General features: G+C 43.0%; 2 protein-coding genes across 2 annotated transcripts in view; one reads left to right on the top strand and one right to left on the bottom strand.

The window, feature by feature from the left end:
• Window positions 1-3066: 3066 nt before the first annotated feature.
• On the top strand, window positions 3067-5900 carry chst2b (carbohydrate (N-acetylglucosamine-6-O) sulfotransferase 2b). Its single transcript, XM_073487828.1, has one exon. It carries the CDS (start codon window positions 3597-3599, stop codon window positions 4992-4994), a length of 1398 nt encoding a protein of 465 aa, XP_073343929.1. The 5' UTR covers window positions 3067-3596; the 3' UTR covers window positions 4995-5900.
• Window positions 5901-6727: 827 nt separating this feature from the next.
• Window positions 6728-20740, bottom strand: part of LOC141014537 (sodium/hydrogen exchanger 9-like) — a 72022-nt gene continuing 58009 nt past the window's right edge. The window contains exons 13-16 of the mRNA XM_073488379.1: window positions 20675-20720; window positions 18731-18786; window positions 9159-9264; window positions 6728-9063 (exon numbers count right to left, since the gene is read on the bottom strand). Of these exons, the coding sequence (XP_073344480.1) occupies window positions 8893-9063; window positions 9159-9264; window positions 18731-18786; window positions 20675-20720 (379 nt within the window). The 3' untranslated portion in view covers window positions 6728-8892. The remainder of the gene's footprint in view (window positions 9064-9158; window positions 9265-18730; window positions 18787-20674; window positions 20721-20740) is intronic.

Below are 20740 nucleotides of genomic sequence, written 5' to 3' on the forward strand. Positions count from 1 at the left end.
GGCGCAGAGCCGCTGTGATTACGTAACAAGGGCAACTGAGTGCAGCATCTTTGTTCTGTGTGTGTGTGTATGTGCAGAGATAGACCATCTTCACAATGCAGATACATTCAGATTTATTAGACACGTTTGGCCAAAAGATATCCATGTGCTGAACATCATTCTGAAATCTGAAGCGTTAACTGTGTGAGATATATACATGTATTTCATCAGTATTGCTCCAGGAAGTCTACATGCATAATTAGGTTATGCACTGTGCCCCTGTCCATGGTATTTATGTGTCTGGGCATGCATGGGTGGGATTTTACTGCATATGGATAATGGGAAAATAAAAAGAGGGAGGCAGACATTTGGGTCTGTATACACCAGCTGTCCTCCTGGCTCTGATGGTCACATCCACGCATATCACAGTCTGTCTGCATCGCTCAAACTTATGTAATCACATATCTCATATAGCAGAGAAAGCAAAGTGAATGTCCAGTTCACTGTATTTTACATTTTCTCCCAGTGAAGACAGTTGTTGAGGGGGGAAAACGTCAAAGGGGTGTGATGAAATGTGAATACAATTGTGAAATATGAGCCAAAATAAAATGTCAATATAGAGCAGGAGGGAGTGAAACCATACTGTACTTCAGTGGGAAGCGATGAGGCAACATAATCCAAATCCAAAGGGAAATTGTGACAGCAGCAGACATTTTGATGTGTCATAGTGAAAGCACAGGTGCTGCTAATAACATTAACAATAACCATTAACAATTAACCATGACATGAGTCTAGTAGTGCAGTCTAAAGTGTCTCAGAACATGAAATCAAAGTCTACTAATCTCTTCAGTTACAGCGTTGGGATTATCTCATAGGCTGCTGCTGTGTCACATCCGACATGCATGTAGAGTTTTGTAATACTTGATTTTTACAGGTTGGCATATTTAATGGTAAGTAGCTGGTAAAGAAACAAGCAACATATGTGACATTTCCTTGAAATCACCACCCAATTACCAAATTTGATTCCACATAGGGATGGACGATATGGATTTACGATTACCGATAATTAACTGACTCTCATGGCCGATACCAATAAAAAAAAACGATAGTTCATCCATCCGATATTTTTTGTGCATCCGTAATTCATCCATAGTTATTACTAGGGCAACAAGGTTTACTCTTGAATTTCATGACATCCACCTGAAAAAGCCCACACATAATGTTATAAGCCTAGTCTAAGATCTATAAATCCAAGAGATGTGAGAAAAGCTAAAAGATGCTGCATGTGGATACAAACGTGGCCCCCTCGTAAGTAACATTCATAAAGGGGCTGTTAAATTTTATGAGCGTTTTAAAATAAGCTTCTCCCAGTCCGCTCCGCTTCTGAGCAATTATACTCGCAAGTAGAGAAAGGGGTCCTGGAGCTGCACTTTATTATCCAACGATACAGCATCCCACAACGGCCGCAGAGTAATCAACCGAACCTAATTGGAAAGATGGAACAAAGTATGATGCACAGTGTGTTGTAAGTGGGGTAGTTACAGGCTGTTGTTTGGTGCAGGACACGTTGCCAGATTTGACTGAGGAGGATAAGTAAAGGAAGGTATTAACATTACATTTGTGACTTATTATAAACCTCCAAATGCTCTATTTTTCTCTTCCTGCTGCCCAGTTAACACTTTAAATCTGTCGTTCAATCAGCCTAAATGTTAATCAAATACATCACCTACATATTTGATGTATAAATGAGTTGGTAATGTAAAAGGCATCTATTGTTGTGTCATTTTGGGGAGGGGGGGGGGGAGAGAAACAATCTGTTTCTTTGTCTTGACAGGGAACAGGACGCTCCAGCAGAGGGCAGCCTGCACAAAGGTTTTGAACCGTAAACAGCCGCATTGAATGAACACTACAACATGAATAGCTGAGAGAACAAAAACACTCACTTTACATAAAGCATAAAGAGCAATTATTCACTGTATAGTCTGATAATCCAGCCTATGTCTGAGCTCAGTGTCACTTGATCTGATATACATGTCTTTTTTTAGAAAAACAACAAGGCTTACAATGTTGTTTATCTACTGTTTGCACACAGATTTTCAGTTGTATAAGATACATAAGTACAATAAGGTCACAACACAACATTACCATAAAGTCACCTAATCCCAATCTGGATACAGCACTGCCAGGAGATTTCTCATCAGGGGTCAAAGGGCCCCCGTCCACTTTCACTTTTCCTGTTCAGTTGTGCGGCGCTGTAATCCCAAACTGGCAAGCCCTGTAGGAAAGATGATTTTCAATCTGCAGAGCATGTGGTTTCCTCTGTTCGAACACATGGCCGTACAGCTTCCCCAGGACTTGTCAGTTCCTGGGGAGCAGCTGTCAGATGTCAGATTTCAGCTGATTCCACACCAGAGGAGCCAGTCACTGCTGCTGACTGGTTCCAATAGAAAAACATGGAAATATCCCTTTAGACCTTATTTATTCAATTTATTTAAATTACAATTTCCCATTTGTCCTGTTGTACTTCACTTTCAATTAATAATAGGATTTTTCTTTAAGGTATTCTTATAGGTTTAGGCTTCCCTCTTGAGGTCGTAGCTGGGAAAACAAACACATTTAATTTTAAAATATTGATTAGTCTCTGTAGTCATGCACTCTGCAGAGAACATATATCACATTAGGACAGGACCCCTTAATGGAAAACAGATGTTTTTAAACAAAACGTGGAAATGTGGCCATAAACTCCTGTGCATCACCTCCACCTGGCGCTGCTGCGCGTCTTTAGGAGAAGGGTGGAGCGTGCTTACATGGATGCAGATAGTGACGGAGACCTCTCTGAAACATAACAACAGCATCATTTCCCACAGTCTACCATTGCTGCGATCTGTGGGAGCCCAGAAATGGAGACGGACGCGCGGCGGGTCCAATGGCGCGGGCTCGCTGACGCACGACGCCTCAAGGCGGGCCAATCCGTCCCCTCAGTGGGCGGGCCCCTCTCCCCCCTTGTATTCTGATTGAATCCGTCCAGTATGTATTAGTTGGACGAGCGGGGGAGCAGGAAGAGCTGTTGTGGGGGGAGATCTTCCACACACTCACACACAAAAAGACACCGCTGACTGTGGATACTGGCTGCTCACTGCTCCGTTATGGCAGATGCGGAATGATACGCGCTGCAGCCGGGCGCGCCGACTCGTGACGGGTTTTTATTGTCTGCGGTGACTGAATCTCACAAGGATGCATCAGATGATAACTGCGCAGGGATGCCTCCGCTGAACATGGACAAACAGGGCGTCTGTTACAGTGATGAAGGCTGCTTCTTCCTCTTCTCCTCTTTCTTCGTTTCTGTTTTGACCACGGGCCACCCACAGGATCGCCGCACCGCTCGCCACGGACAACTTAAACGCACCTCTCACGCGTCGTTCCCATGAAGAACATTGCGCAGTGCAGTGAAAACGCGATATCGTGTTGTGGATTTCTGCCTATATTACCTAATCAGCTGGTGTTCAACTGGGCTGTCAGCTCCCAGTATAGGCTGTATACATTCTCCAGAGCGGGTTGGCGCACAGTCAATGTGAGGAGCTTCGTCAGGTGGTGAGAGCCACTCTCCGAGGGTACAGATGAGAGGCAAACAATATCATCCACCACTGAAGTTGACAGCGCCTTGGGAGAAGGATGCTGGCTTTGGGAGGAAGCTTAAAACCTACAGGAATCATACCAAGATAATAGCACAGCCTGGGATCGTGATGAAAGTCCTCCGCAGGAAGAGGATTGTCTTATTTATGGCCTATTTCTTACTGCTGGTCCTCACTATGCTTAACTTGGCTAATTATAAATGGACTAAGGAGCCACAGCAGTGCAATCACCAGATGAGGAGCACCACTTATCAGAGCAGATCTGACATTCGCTTCCTCTACAGGCCCTCGCTGGCCAAAAAGAGACAGCTCATCTATGTTCTGACCACCTGGAGGTCGGGATCGTCCTTTTTCGGGGAGCTTTTTAACCAAAATCCGGAAGTGTTCTTCTTGTACGAGCCGATGTGGCACATCTGGCAGAAACTCTACCCGGGTGATGCGGTGTCTTTACAAGGGGCAGCCAGGGACATGCTTAGCTCCTTGTACCGCTGTGATCTGTCTGTGTTCCAACTTTACAACAGCCCCGGAGGCAAGAATTTCACCTCCCTGGGACTATTTGGGGCCACCCTCAACAAAGTGGTGTGCTCCTATCCCCTCTGCTCAGCCTACAGGAAAGAGGTGGTGGGGATGGTGGACGATAAGGTGTGTAAAAAGTGCCCCCCTCAAAGCCTTAGACTGTTGGAGGAGGAGTGCCTCAAATATAACACCATAGTCATTAAAGGGGTGCGCATTTTGGACGTTAACGTGTTGGCGCCTCTCATGGAGGATCCCTCCTTGGATCTGAAGGTGATCCACCTGGTCAGAGACCCACGGGCAGTGGCCAACTCCAGGATCAAATCCAGACACGGCCTGATCAGGGAGAATTTACAGGTGGTCCGCAGCAGGGATCCTAAACTTCGCCGGATACCTTTTGTGGATCCCGGTCACAAAGCCAACAAGAAGGACGGCTCAGATTACCACTCCATAGGAGCCATGGAGGTGATCTGTGACCGCACCTCCAGGACTTTGAGGACTGCCTTAAACCCACCCAGCTGGCTGAAGGGGAAGTACATGGCCGTGCGGTACGAGGACCTGGTCGAGAACCCGGTCAAGATCTTGCGGAACATCTACCGCTTCGCCAACCTCACCACCAACCACGACATCGAGTCATTTGCACTGAACATGACCAGCGGCTCCAGCTCCTCCTCTAAGCCATTCATCGTCTCGTCCAGGAATGCCACACAAGCTGCTAGCGCGTGGAGAACAGTGCTCAGCATTCAACAGATCAAACAAGTGGAGGACTACTGCCACCACGCCATGTCTGTTCTAGGGTACGAAAGGGTCAGAACAGCCGGGGAGGCCAAGGACTTGAGCAAATCACTACTGACACACTCCAAACTGTGAAAACGAACTCGCCACCAAAGACCTTTTAATTTAATGTTCATTTTGCATCGAGTGCCGTTTCCTCTTATTGTGGAATTAAAGCTTTACTTTAAAATCAGTGTTGGAGGAGCTCCACTGGCCACATTTGGAATGTATCATGTTACCCTCAGTTGAATTGCAGTGGTATGTGAAGGGACCACTCCTTTTATACTGGAATATTGGATGTGTTTGACAATGCAAGGCGTACGAACGACTCAATTAGTGAAGCTGCAACAATGGGGGGGAGGCGGAAAAAAAAACATCAACTGTATAATTCATGTATCTTGTTATGAAGACACTTCAAAGTGGATGTTTTGGGGTTATTTTTGAATGTTCGAAACCTTACAAGAAATCTGTTTTTTCCAGTCTCCATACTGTCTGTAAAAGTGAAAAATAGTGGACGAAAGAGAAAAAAAACAAAAAAAACAAAGAAGAACAAGAAAAAAAATTACAAAAAATCTCATTGCTAATGTTTATTTGTAAGATCTGGTTGAAGTAAGAGACAATCAATAAAATTGGTTTGTTGATGTGCCATAGGTAGAGGCGTGATGATGAGTAGGCTACATCAGAAGTAGCAGTAGTGCTATTTCTAGATTCAGAGGATGTTTTGATTTTTGTCACAGAGTCCTCGTAGGATGATATCATGCACTGTGGACAATATCATGGCTCTGGAGCTGGAACGTCTCTCTCAGTGTCAATGTAAGCGGTCTGTTCTACCATTTCAAATGTTTACAATTGCTTGCTCTTATAAAAAAAACTAAAAAACACATGATCTGGGAATATTGCATTGAGTAAAGTTCACAGTAAACAAGACGAGTTTATGCATCTCTGTTGAACAGTGTCGTGTACGTCATGATCAAAAACACGAGGAGTGGACCGGTGGTTCTCAAAGTGCATGAGGCAAGGTTCCCTTTAAAGGTGCAATATGTAAGAATTTTGGTTGTGTAGCAGAGATAGCTGCTGAAGTTAGCACGCTAACCCATCCTGTCTCGTAATACCAATCCAAACTCCCAGTCTGGACCGCTAACTGCATGGCTAACTGAGCTAACTAGCTAAAAGCAGCAATTAGCGGTTAATCTGCTGATATGCTGCCTCCTATTTGATTGGAATGACCTTCAACACCAAATCTTACGTACTGCACCTTTAAAAATGTAAATAAAATGCAACACGGCGAGCCGATTCAAATCCCAATAACAAAGAAAACGACACGTTACATGTTTACATGCAGGTTATGTAATAATTTCATTCTGTGTATTTATGAGATGTTTCAGGGCACACCTTGTTTCAGTGCATTATTACACTGTGCCTCCCCTCATCACTTGAGAACCACTGAGATGGAAAAATGCCACTCGTGTCACCTTGTTAACTTGAAGGTGCCCTGTGGAGTTTTCGTGTCAACAAAGTCTGTGTTTACATTCGGCATTTCTCACTGACACACATCACGTTGATCTCTGAGGTCTTACGATCGTGTTGAATACACTCCTAAAACAATCGCAAAAGCAAACTTTTCAAATCTGCATTGTTTACATCAGTGTTTACTTCCTGGCAGTCTTCTTCTTCCCTGCCTTTGCCGGTGCACTGATGTGTTTGTTTTGCTTTACAACATAGCTGTAGACACCACCTACATACATATGTGTCCTCATGCATGACAACAAAACGTGGACCTACGGCCAAAAAAAAAGGAATGCTCAGAAACTCCACAGAGTACCTTTAAGGATGTCTCATACATTGTTTATTGTAATGGTCTGAAATACTCTTTATTAGTTTGTAGAAGTCATTATTGAGAACATTTTTTGAGACAAACAACCCTTAAGATCTCTGAGAAATGGCGCATAAAAGCATATACACTAATAGTAAAGGGTAACTCCACCAATTTTACACATTAAAGTGTGTTTACATGACTTGAGGAGTACTACTGCATTTGTGAAAAAGGTAGTTTAAAGCCTTTTTTGACTCCAGGGGAAGCTGCATGTAATTTGATGTAATTGTCTCTCAGTGGCTTAGATGCATTGTGGGTAATGAGGGCACCAGGTCCTGGTCTAGAATTGCTTTCCTTACACTGTTGAACTCATTTTAGACAGTTCAAAAACAAATCAAAATCAAAATTGGTACAGCAGAACCAGAGATATCGCCTTTTTTATTACACCCATTCTTCTTCCTTTTTAAAACATGGTGCCTACATTACCCACGATGCAACTGAGCCACTGAGTGATATCATCGGTGGCAATTTATCTGATTACATGCAGCTTCCTCTGAAGCCACAAAAGGGTTCATATTACTTTTTCACATATACAGTAGGGCTGCCAAAGACCTGTAAACAAACTTTAATGCGTAAAAGTTAAAAACTGATTTTCCTCTTGCTCCATCCAGGGTTTGATGTGATTTGCTTAAGGTTCACGCCAGTAAAACAGTTTAATTTAGCTTCTTGATGCTTAAAGTGCCCAAAAATACACTTGGAACGCTCAGCAGCGTTTTTCCTCAAGGAGGTTACACAAAAAAAGTTGTAAGACCTCGTAGTGAGCAGTTTGTTCCTCCTGCAAAGAGACAGATGCTTTAGCTGGTGGGCGTACGTTAACGATAGCTCAGTGAAAACATTGAAAATAAGGTTTATGGTTCAGTAGAATGAACTGTCATATGCTGAGAGAGTTTAAAAATGTCAAATTCTTATGTTTTGATACTTCACCGAACAAATGTGTTGCAGTGCGTCGTGTTTAGGTGAACTATTGTGCAGATAATGGCCCCAAATCTCTGCAAATCACACCTAATCTTCAAAGATTTTACTCTGAATAAGATGGAGGCGGCTTCTTGGTGAAAGGCTTTTTCTCAGAACAAAACTGAACCCAAATATCAGCACAAACAAAGGAGAATACATTGTATTTTTTGCAGCGATTGAGAGCAGAAGCAGAGGAGCATTCCATAGATGCACCCATGCATTCACAACATAAAAAAGCCCTCACTTCAAGGACAAAGGCTGTATTAATATGAGACAAACAGTCCCACAAAGCCTAACCTTCACACATTGGATTTGTGTAGCGCACAAAACCCCGCTTCACACCACGGAGGAAAGAGGCCCTGAGATTTATAATGATGCACTCAGAAAGTGCAACCTATAAAGAAGTCTCACATGCTGCTTTTCCCAAATGCTGTTAATATACTTAAGCGTTCGGAAGTATTTGAGCTCGCCGCAGAATGATAAGCAAGACGTGGAGGGAGATTGGCGGGGTAATAAATTCAGCGGAATACATTTTAAAAGGATTGCGGAGGAAAACAGTGCAATAAAAGTTTAATAAGGAGTTTGGGAAGAGCAAAGCAAAGTTGGCACAAAAATACCATTTCAGCTGATTAAGGGAAATACCATAGCTTTCAATCACAGTCGGGACTCATGAGCGATTCCCTCTAAAGCTCAAAACGTTATTCAACCAAGTCCCATGAAGCTGCTCCGCTGTAATTAATGTGTGACTTAGCATGTTGTATTTTCACCAGAGATATTGCATTATAATACTGCTTACTGTGTGAAAAGTGCACACATGGGTCAACTTTGGCTTCCTGTTTGAAGACATTAGGCGTTTAAGCTGTACAGGATTTATCATCGTATTTCAGCTATTAAATTTCTTGAAACTGGAGCGAAACAAATCATCAGCATGGTCAGAGGAAGAGCAATGGCCTCTGTAATTGTTTTTTCTCCCTCTGCGAGTGTGTCTCTGAATGCATGTCAGCACAATGGGGGTGCATGACCTTTCTGGAGCTATTGTAACGCTGACTCCCAGTCGGCTCCTCTCAGATGCCCTGGCCAGTGACCCCATTCTCTGTGGGAGGCGGGGGCTGTAGCCTCAGGGCAGCACAGGCTGATAAGCCGGGGATAGAAGTGACTCCTGCAGCTTCAGGCCTCCCTGGCGAGAGCCGCAGCAGTGCCAAGCCCCAGGTCTCCCTCCAGCAGGTCTTCCTGGTGCTCGGATCCAGAGTCGCCTACTGTCGGTAGAAGCTGGTTCTCCGTTTTCACCGAATCGAGGGCAGAGTCATCTGGTTCAGTCTCACACAGCTGCTCTTCAACCTGAATTGCAAGCGTAAAATTATGATTGACAACCTTAATTTCTTTCTATTCTCTGAAGATATGCAAAGTACGTAGCGACACAAGGAAAATCTTACCTCCTGGACATGGGGGCTGCCGAGGAGTCTGGCAAACACCCCACAACACCGTGGGAGTGAGTCTGACAGTGGAGGGCCACAGTGTGTCAGCAAAGGCTTTAGATATCTGTGACCTTGTTAAGGCACGACGGCAAAAGTGTGTACGTGTCAATGACAGTCAGCAGCAGAGAGGAAAGTGGTTTGTTTTTAGCCTTTTCCAAATCTGGCCTCGAGGGGCAGAACCAAAGCACTTCTCACTACGGTTAAGTTTCGCAATCATGTGTAAGAATAAGTAAATGCAGTATTTTACTGACATGTTTTTGAGGGTTCATTACGTTCAGAGGATCAAGGTGTAACATCTTAGTTGTCAAATGCAACGTTACCTCAAAAATCAAAATTCATGTTGATGGAAAGTCACGTGAAGTTTTGTGGTACAACAAAACATTTCTGGAGCATCAGAGCAAAACAGCTGAACTGAAGTAGATGGGGACTTGTTTTAAAATGTAAAAAAAACAACCAAAAAAATTAAATTAAATAAAATGATTACGATGCAATCAATGTCTCCAGAGGCCGACGTTATTTACACTTGCGAGGGGGATGGTTGAGCTCATGCACTCACTTCAGAAAGGGTGTGTGCTGATGCTTTTAGCTTAGCAGCTACAGTCAAAATTTTGGCTTAAAAAAGGGTGCAGATGACGTCTTTTCTAATACATTTGGGATCTCTGGGCTCCCGCGTTTTAAAACAAGTCTCCATGTACTTCAGTTGTTGGAGAATGCTGCAATGCTATTTTGCTGTGAAGCTCCAGGAATGTTTTTGTGGATCATGAAACTTTATCCAACTTTCCATCAAGGGTGGGTAGATAATGACTACATCATATTTGGGTGACCTTATCCTTTAAGTATGGGTGGTATCAAAGGGTTTCGGGGGAATGCTTATTGTTTGCAGGCGTGGGAGGGCAAATCAGGGGTCAGTGACTCTGGTGGAAAGAATTGCTTAAAGTGAATCATTCCTTTCTGGGGAACAGCACGTCATGCAGACATCCAGAAATGCACAACATTTTATGATTTATCAGGAATGGGAGCTATAACCACAAGACATTTGATTTTCCTCTTGAACATACTGTACACTTGTCAGAACCAGAAATCCCAGTCCCACTGCATAATACACAATCAGTCATCTTGTCACTCAAGAACGATGTTTTCACCCAGACTTCCATTTTTTTTACTCACCCAAAAAAAAAAAAAAAAAAAGTAAAAATACAACAGAAGACTGCATCACTTCCCGGAGGCGCAGCGCAGTGAGAGCCTGAACAATGACACAGCTATTTTCAGATTCCACTGACATCACTGCACTGAACGCACATAATGTAACACTGCAATGATAAACATCTATGCTTTAATGTTAAGCACACTATCCCCCATATGACACCATTGTCAGCTTACCGTCATTAAGTGCTGGTGGCCTCTTCTGCGTTCTACAGAGAGCTGGATATTACTCATTCAAGCTTTAGGTGCTTGTGCTATTTTTGTTCCAGTTTGCCAAGCTGTTAGCATATTTAATATACATGCGCCAGCTCATGTCTGCTGCTGTCTTAAGTAATAAAAGCCCACAATAAAATATGCAACAAAGGAAGACTTTCCAGGAGGGAGCACTCTACAAGAGCAGATCTGCTTGATGGAGATAAAAATAATTTACTCGCAGGAAAAAGGAAGGGCGTTATCTTATTTCGGGCGAGATGGGTCAGTCTTGTATTTGATTAAAACCAGAGGCAAGGTCAGAACTGTTTTTTAAATGTGTTTAGGTGTTGATAAAAGGCAGTACAGGCAGCTCATTTCTAATTAGTTTTGAGAGCAGGAGTAGAAAGGGCTGTATTCTGGTGCCAGATGTCCTGGTGATGGTAGGAAGTCACTTGATATTAACAATGACATATTACACTCCCTCTGACTCGTCTTTTCGGGACAGATTCCTGCCCACAGTAGCTCGGTGACAGGCGGCCTTGTAAACACTTAATTCAGCATCCTCTCCAAAGCAGACCCTGAAAAAAATGACAGCGCACTTCCTAGCTTTTAGCTGTAAACAATAGTTCTGATTAATAATTGCCCTTCTGCAGGTGCTCTCCTTGCGCCTTGGAAAAAGACAAAACAACACTTCAACAATCCTGTAATTTCGGGACGAAAGCAACCTTTGTACCTCAGAGCCTATAATGAATAATGAGGGACTTAGATGTTGCACACAACTACACAATCCCCTGGCATGAGCACAAAAGACAAAGAGAAGAGGAAACTGATCTGTTCTTTGGTGCCAACACTTACATTCTGCCGCCGTTATCAGCAATATGCAAGAGGTGGGAATTATGGGCACCATTCTGCCAGCTAACAGGATTTATTTAGAAATGTCTCAAATGAGGGAGGGGGAAAAGAGAGCGGGGGTGAGGAGGTAGAAAAGGGGGGGAATAATGACTTCCTTGGGACCTGCAGGAGTGAGTTGTCTTCTTGTCGGCACGGTGTCCTCCTGTTCCTCACTGGCATAATACTAGTGGTAATTATAATTGCTGGAGCTGCTTTCTGCTCCACACTTTCGGCGTCAAGTTATTTGTGTGAGTGTGTGGGTGTGTGTGTGTATCTGCTGAGTAGCTGTGTGGGGGTTGAAGCCTAACTGCTGTTTCAGCCGTCGTCGCGGCATGCATGTCCCTCAGGTCACCTTTTTCCTGACCTCTTATCGGTGGAGGAAAGTAGCTGAGTACATTTACTCGATCACTGTACTTCAGGACAGTTTTGAGGAGCTTCTTTAGTTCCATTTTATGCTACTATATATAGAGAAAAAGAGGACAAATAAATAAAATGGATTGATAGATTGATACAGATATTTTAAAATAGGTTCAGGTTTTTATAACACAGTCGAGAAAGGCCCCAAAAGATCAAAATATAAATTTAACGAGAGCAGCTGTTTCATTGAATGATAAAAAATTATAGAGAATTTGATGATTTCTAATCTGAGAACATCTTTTTGGCTTTGAACCTCCACATCAAAGGGGCTCCGTGGGACTCGTGTTGTGCTGGGAGCCGATTGTTAGTTTAGGTGAGCGGATTCCCTTTCTAAACTAATGTTAGCTTCTGTTGCTCTCTGTTAGCGGAGAGGAGAGAGGCACTGGGACGAGACACATCCTTTGGACTATTGCAAAAAATCCGTCCGTCACAAAGAAATCCACAGTCCAGCAGCATTAAAATACTTAAAAATTCATCTACAGGCTTGTATAGGCAACTGAGAGAGACGAGGAAGGCCTCGTTTTTCACTTCATGTTACAATTCGCTCACATACGACCAATACGAAAGTGATTAATACATGTAAATTGTGACAAATTGTTACCTAGAGCCTCTTTAAACAAAAAGACTGACATTTCAAGGGCTGAAACAGTGCCAGACAGAAACAGTCTGGCACATAACCCCAACGTAAAACCACAATTTGACCATTTTTTGTGTGGATTAAACAAACAAAACATAACATGTTAGTTCACGAGCTCTAGAAATGTTAATAAGCGGATGTTTGTTACTTCTGGACAAAGACAGGCTTGCTTTTCCTCTAGTATTCATGCTAAAATAAACTAAGCTAAGCCAACAGGATACAGTAGCTTTATCTTTTGACGGACATGAGAGTAATATTAATCGTCTCATCTAGCTCGCAGCAAGAAAGCCAGGAAAACGGCAGGGAGATCAGATTTGTTTCTCAAATAAGTTCTGAAAGACGCAGTTTGATCGCACTGTTATCTGTAAGCGATCACGTTGGATTTTTGTGTTCAGACAACACCAACACCAGACAATTTACTTCTGATATGAGCAGCTAGAGCATCCGCACTGAGACGCATCGGGCAGAACTCCATTTGAATTTCATTTCAGACCACATACAAATGTGGTTCGGACCTGATTTGCAAACGAAACGTATTGATATAATGCGTTGTTACAGATTACAGTGATAGTAAAATTAGCTTCGCTCTGAACAGCTTTAACAATAAATTACTACTTGTAATGCATCAGTTATAAAAATCCAACAATACATTGCATAAACAACACTCTGGGGACTGTGGTGCATAATGAATACTACTTATGTCTCTGACACACAATACATCATGTCAGCAGCACATATTTACAATAAGTGCCACCTCCCTCTAACTGTCACTTTTTTGTTTGGTACTGTTTATGCCTTGCCAGTGTAGTATATCATATAATACTATAAATATAGGTAACAAGGGTAGATTTAACTCCCACACCACGCCACAGACTCATCCAAAGACCAAGCCCACCATGTAATGCTACCACCCGGGTCTCTTAAACACGGGTGGCCTCTGGGATGCCAGACGCAAAACAAAAACAGCGGTTTCCAGCCCTCAAACTACAGGCTGCAAAACACTTCAGCAGGAGGGATCAAACGGGCTTTGATGTCCGTCAAAAAGTACACGTTTGTCCTAATGAGCCTTAAAACCAAGGCTTACAGGGAACAGTTAAGGAAGCAGCGGTACAGTTTTCCTTCAGCATGAGACAACAGCAAGCCAAGTTGAAGCTCAATTACCTGGCAGCAAGGTCCAGGCAGAGGGTCCTCTCACCTGGTCCACATCAAAGCAGCTCCATAATACTTTTTTTTTTTTTCATCAATGGGAAACAGTGGCCAGGACTGCGCCTTTCATCCTGCTCACAGCTCCCCTCATCCCCTCCCTCTCTCCCTTTCTCACATTTACATGCACATACACACATACTGTCAAATGTGCAAATTAACCCACTATGTAGACATTTAACCGTAGCCAAAGGGTGTGTGAACACTCTAGTTACTATGGTTACATGGACTGCAATGTTGTGGTGCAAGCAATGAAGACATATGTCATACGTCAAGTGTTCGCAGTGTGTCTGGCTGTCTCGGTAGACGCTACAGGGCGCGACCGTGTCCGTCCAAATGTAAAAAATCCGGCTTGTTGTTTATACGCTTTGGTTTTTCTGAGGATTAAACAAACCTAAGATAAGTCTTTATTGATCCCCAGGGGGAAAATTCAATTGTTGCAGCAGCACTAGGACAGAAATAAATACAGATAGAGAAAGTAAAAGAAAATAAATAAGAAGAAGCTAATGAAAACCTAATACAGTAAAACAGAAAACGAACAGGGAGAGTAGTGAGTGTTCAAATTTGGAAATTGTGCAGGTGTGTTTGTGATTTCGGGGAGGGTGGTGGTGGGGGTCCACAGTCTGAGGCACTCTCTTTTGCACCTGACCCCGTGGCAGAACATGCTGCCCATCTGCCACAGCTCATAATGGAGAAGGTGTGATGGGGTCCTCCGGGCTTTGATCTTGTCCTTCATCTTCCTCTCCGCCACTGACGAGACCTAGTCTGACTCACTGGATGTACACTGTTGCTGCAAAGCCTACACTAAGACTATTTCAGCTGGCGTTCTCCTCCCTTCCCCTATCTGTGTGTTACCATTTTCAAAATCCCTGTCTCTACGGGAAGCACCAACAACCACCTCTGAGCTAGCAACCCACACGCAAAAAATGGCAAGTTACCCCAGTGTATCCCACACATATATTTTACTTGGGCAGTCCGCCCAGGTATATCAACGGCCGCCCAAGTATATTCGGCAACCCCTTTTAGCATTTCATACTTTTTTTTATCCATCTGAGGGCATGACATCTTCTACTTAAACACTGTACCTTAACACTAACCTGGTTGCTAATGGTATGCACCTTAACAAGTAGCAGCTGTTACCTTTTCTTTTGAGGGGATTTTGCCATTAAATACCAGGGCTCTCCTCCACATGCGTCCACAAGTTCACCAAGACGACTCTGATTGGTTAAATGAAACTGAAACTAGCAAGAGCGACCTTTCTCCAGTGGCGATAGTTGTGGTTGTGTGAGACTACTGGTTCCAGACTATCCAGTTCTAGCCTGACCACAGAGCTGTCCTTCCTTATCAGCTTGTTGAGTCTTTTGGCCTCTCCCGTCTTAATGCCACCACGCCAGCACACCACAATAAAGAACAGTGCTACTACAGACTGCTAGAAGATCTGCAGGAGCCTGTTGCACATACTGAAAGAAGAACAGTCTCTACTGTCCCCTTGTGTCAGTGTTGTGTGTCCAGGGCAGTTGTTTTTGTTGAATTGGACGCCATGGTACTTGTATGAGTCAACTTTCTCCACTTCCTCTTTCTGGATGATAACCAAAATAAGGGGTGTTCCTATTCCTCTTGTAGGCCACTACCAGTTCGTTGGTCACATTGACTTTCAGGGGACTGTTGTTGCACCATGTGAAAAAGCTCTCCATTTGTCCTCTGTATTTCTGCGTATTGTCCTTGTCGATGCACCCAACAATGGAGAAGTTGTTAGAAAACTCTTGCAGGTGTCAGTAACCCAAGTTAAAATGGAAGTTTGAGAGGTAAATAATGAAGAAGAAGGGCACCAGTACATTTATCACCTCAGAGGCACTGCCATCCACTCTTGACATACTGTGGCCGGCCATGGGCTGGATGGTGTTCAAAGCACTGGAGAAGTCGAAGGAACATGGCTCTCACAGTGCTTACCCGCTTCTCCAGAGGGCCTTGTGTGAAGATGACGGCATTCATGTGTTGATTTTTTGACATACAGAGGTGCTGGTAGGTGGATTTGGTTACCTTCTTGCAGATTCAGGCAAACTGTTGGTTGCATTCATGCTAAGATAAGCTAACTGGCAGCTGGACGTAGCCTTATATTCATCCTATAGATGTAAGAGTGGTATCAATGTTCTCATCTAACTCGTAACAAAACCAATAAGCATTTTTACAAACGTCAAGATGAATCAGCCTCTTACAGAACTACTTACACTGAAGGTATCTTACAAAGTACACATATTTAGCTGCTTTTCAATCCTGTCTAGACTGTGTATTGTCAGAAAGTGTGTGTATTTCTGAAAAAAGTCATATTTCCTCTTTTTTTTCTCTCTTCAGTAGTAACTGTACCAACCAGCAGTTGGAGAAAAGCAGAGTTTGATTCAATGTTCTCAGAGGCTGCAAAGCTGACAACACATAATTAAGTGTAAAAAAAAGGCTTCAGGAAGGACATTAAGTCATATCCAGGTCTGTGCTCTACAGTTTAGAGATTTCACAAGGTATTTTACCACATTCACCTTTTCTGCATTTTGTGGTTTAACAGCCTCGACTGAAAATGGGTTTGATTAGAAACTGTCACTCATCCATACGCCATAATCCCTAATATAATCCATTAATGTTCTGTATGTATGTAACATTCTTCACAAATAAATCAAATGTAAAGCAAGAATTATTAACCGCTTTTAAAGTGTATTTTCTAAGACTAGTTTAAGTGTCTTCAGTTGTAATGTGAAGCACAACGTTTGGTGGAAACTTGGCAGAGTTTCACTCATCAACACCATCCTGTGAAGAATGGTGGTGGAGAGAGTATCATGTTGTGAGGAGGCTTTTCAGCAGCAGGGACATGGAAACTTGTGAAGACAGAAAACAACACAGGCACTTCTCAAGAATATTTCAGAATGTTAGACCCTGGAGTGAAGCAACAATACAGTATGTGGAAATGTCCTACTAAATATCTTACCATTACTTGAAGGTTCACAGATGCTCCCAAATAAATTTGATTAAGTTTGAGATCTCCAAACAGGGTTAGCAGCATTTCCAGGCCTCTCCAGCACCTTACAGCTGTGGCAAATTACATATTGTATGCTTGTATATACACATGCTGATTAAATTTTACAGTTGCATTTTTTTTAGCTGTAAATGCGAATCAAATGTTCGCTCTGTCGAGTCCTGCCAAGTCTCTGGGACAAAACTGACATACCCAGAAAAACCTGAGGTGGTAATCGCTGCTCGAGTTGTCTGAGTATTACTTTAGTTGAAAACTATGACTTATTTTTTGTACTTTGACGGTCATTTTACTATATATTATGTGTGCTATATTCATCTTGCAACACAACAAAATGCATAAACACTGAGGGATTTAAATTGTTTCTAAAGAGATGCCATTACCTCATAAATTCAACTCTATTTAAGTGTCATACTGTTGTCAGAGAAAACAACAAGCCAAATTCAAAGAGCCAAAGTATGACGCATATTGTGACTATCCAACAAACCGATTGACTTAAGGCTGTTGTGTTTTCCATAAACAGAGCTCAATTTTGCCTGATCTACAATGTTAAATCTGCTATTTTGGACCCTTTCTAATCCATTGTGAATGGTTAATGGTTTACAAACAATGTCTAATCACACATTTCCCCTGCCTGTTTTTTACTTTAAATGCACTTCTCTAAAAATTTTTTAAAAAAAATCTAAAATTACCATTAACACACTCAGGCATTAAATGAATACTCTAATGAATTCACAAGCAGACCTGCATCTCGTTGTTTTGCAGCGGAGACAGAGTCCATAAAGTAAAATGATGTGCTCCTTACCGAGCACCGGGCCAGGTCACGGGGCCATTAAGTGGTAAAATTAGATTAGCTTAAACTTAATGCAGTCCTCATGAAATTCCACTGTGGAGGACAGGGCCCGTGTTTTCTTACTGCCAGATGATTTAACTACATTGTCTACTTACAGGAATCCAGTTCACCCTGCAGTCAGGAGCAAGTACACGAAAGGAATAGTTTGAGACTTTGGGAAACACACTTACTCACTGTCTTGCTGAGAGTTAGATGAAAAGACAGATAGTACTTCACAGACTGTCTGAAACATGGACGTAGTCTCTGTGATGTCATCCATGCAACTGTTTTGTCCAAGGGCATTTTGAAGCGACCACTTTGCAGGTTCCAGATCCTGCAGCTCTGAGCTGTAACTGGGAGACCACTGGTTTCAGGCTATTGTTACTTGAGTACATCTCGTAGCTGGTAACTCTGCTGTGAATATTGCAGGAACACACCATTGTAAAGTTGCGTGAACATGGACCTTTTCATTGGTGGCAGCGATAATCTGAGTTTATCAAGACCCTTTACGCAGGCTTAAGTACCCCTAGCATCATGAATCTTTTCTTGTAGCCATGGCAATGTGCTGGTACTTCTTCCAAATGCTCACTACCTCACTTCCCACAACAAACCCGCATTGGGAATTTTAATATGGGGGTCCATGGGGATAGAGTTGCTTTTGGAGCCAGCCTCAAGTGGGCATTTAGGGGATTGCTGTTTAAGGCACTTCATTTTTCAGCCCCTGGAGGTTGCTGCTTGTACAACTTTACCCCTATAGAAATATAATCTTGTTTATGCACTTTCATTTGGTGTGGGTTAAACAAACATGCATTAATTACTGAGTTTGAGTGGTGCTGGGAGGTGGTTTTTAGCCGCGGACATATTAGGTAAACTACCATATGTATATACATATTGCTCACATACAGTCATACACAAATATATGTACAATGAATACAACTGAAGTAGCTCATGAACTAGATGTACAGTATGTTCTACCATCAGAGGACATGTAGCTCTTTCTTCAGATTCCTGGAAATTAAGCCCTCTGCTCTTTTCTCTTGAACTCATTGTATACTACTCCACAGACTGGTGCATTAACAGCTGTGAGTGCAACCACATGCGAGAGTGCTTTTGAGAAGAAAGCAGTGAAAGGATACTTGTAGTCCAGATGGTGCCACAAGCCTCCTGTTGTGTCTGGCCTCCCTGTAGCAACCTGTAGATCATGAGAGAACCACTGTTACTCATCGACACACAAAGGCCCTCTGGGGTGGCTATATACGCTGCCTGATGGAAATGCTGGAAACCTGCACCCTGGGATGGTCAGGGGGGCCATATCCAGTGACCTCTGCATTTACAAGTGAGACCCCCGGCCCTGTGCTTATGTAGGAAAATCCTGTTCCTGTGAGTCCCTAGGGATCCTTTCCTGCTACGTTAAGCTACGCCCCCCAGCAGTCCCTGTGCAGACTCTCAATCTGGACAAGGTTACATTTATCCATTTCCATGAGAAAGAGCCCTGGAGCTCGGCCTCACCTCTCCACTGGGGATCCTCCTACAGCCTTACCTGCAACGCTGCCTTCTCTGTCTGCACCCTCTGGCCTCATAATGCCAGGGAGCTGCCCAGACCATGTCCCATTCAGAGGGTGCAGATAAGAGGCAGGTCAAATAAGAAGATGAAAGAGAGGGGATGGAGTGCTGCTGGGAACCAGTGATGGAAAGGTGGGAGAGGAGTGTGTGGGAGGACTTGTCTGCACAACAAAATAGGCACATTCACAAGGCCTGTGTGCCAGCAAGGATGTGCTACAGACTGTCACTTAGCAGGAAGCCAAAGTGCATTTCCTCCACTTGAACCCTTTTATGCGCTTTGATGCTATGCAGTGTTAAAATAAACAACAACGCCCAGATTAAAGGGTAGAAGCATATTATGCGTCAGTGAGAGAGGATGGCAGGATTCATCTTGCTAAGCACACAATGTGTTAAATCCCTGCAATGTTGCGACAGTATGTGCAAAAAACTATCCCCTACACCAGGAGCCAGACACGTTCAGACTCAGTATGTGACGCAGTACAGCCCCGCAGCACTTTTGTGGTGATTAAAAATAGCTCTTAAGCAAATGAAGTTTCATTGTCTTTGAATGCGATCGCTGCTCTCCCACTTTGTTCAGCTCCCTCCAGTGCGGAGAGCTGCGGCTAAGCAGAAAAACACAGCTCACAGCACAATCTACTGTATGCATAATGTAGAGTCACTTTGTATACAGCAGTGCAACTTATTTCAAGTACTGTGAATAAGTGAAAAATAGAAGCTGTTGTGGAGTCTGGAGTTTGTTTTTAATTATATTCTTTCGGCCATATGTGAAGATGTTTTAATAAAGATAATTCCATCATGATAATGGCATCATTTTAAGCCTTGTGAGCTGTTTCCTACTGCCATCTGTTATTTTTCTCTACATATGTTTTTAAATCAGCTCCTCATTTTTAAAGTTTTATTTATACTGGCAGGGGCTTTTCATGAAAAATGCATGCCCTGAATACCTAAACTGAATCGTATAAAACTCTAGGTAGATCATTAGAACTTCTGTTTGCAATGATGTTAATAGTTTAAGTGTTTTAAAGCACACGAGACAGCTATTGACTGTCTGTAATCCATCAGTGTAGAGAAGCACTAACGCTAAACTGGATTGATGAGAAATACCTGCACAAGAGCGATGAAGTGCAGCTAAATGGATGCAGCAGAGCACAAACGAAGATAGTAAACAATGCCCTCTTGGGTATTATGGCAGGGCAGATTATTGCTTTGCTGCCTGGTATACACAAAAATAGTTTTATTACCTACTTTTTAAAAAAGAGTGTGCAATATGTGAGGCAATTCCACTTATTTAGACTTCCAACAGACAGTTCTATAAATGCTTTTCACAGTGTTGAACAGAGATTTGATGGACATCATATTTTGTATGCGTTCCTGCAGATGGAAGCTGGTGAAGCAGAGGGCCACTAGCAGGAAAATTGCTCAAAGTTGCAGCACTTCAGTACAGATTAAAATACTTTTAAATGCCAGTCAGGACAAACAGAGTGGATAAAATATGGATCACAAAAAGGTGGTTTTACCTCAAGAGAAAGGTCCTCTGGATTTTCATCTGCATCCACCCCCACTCTGCAGAGAATGAGCAAAGT

This window comes from Pagrus major, chromosome 19 (genome assembly GCF_040436345.1).
Source record: "Pagrus major chromosome 19, Pma_NU_1.0".
Lineage (NCBI taxonomy): Eukaryota > Metazoa > Chordata > Actinopteri > Spariformes > Sparidae > Pagrus > Pagrus major.

Coding starts and splice junctions, on each gene's coding strand:
- chst2b (XM_073487828.1), top strand. CDS start 3,597: ATGAGAGGCAAACAATATCATCCACCACTGAAGTTGACAGCGCCTTGG.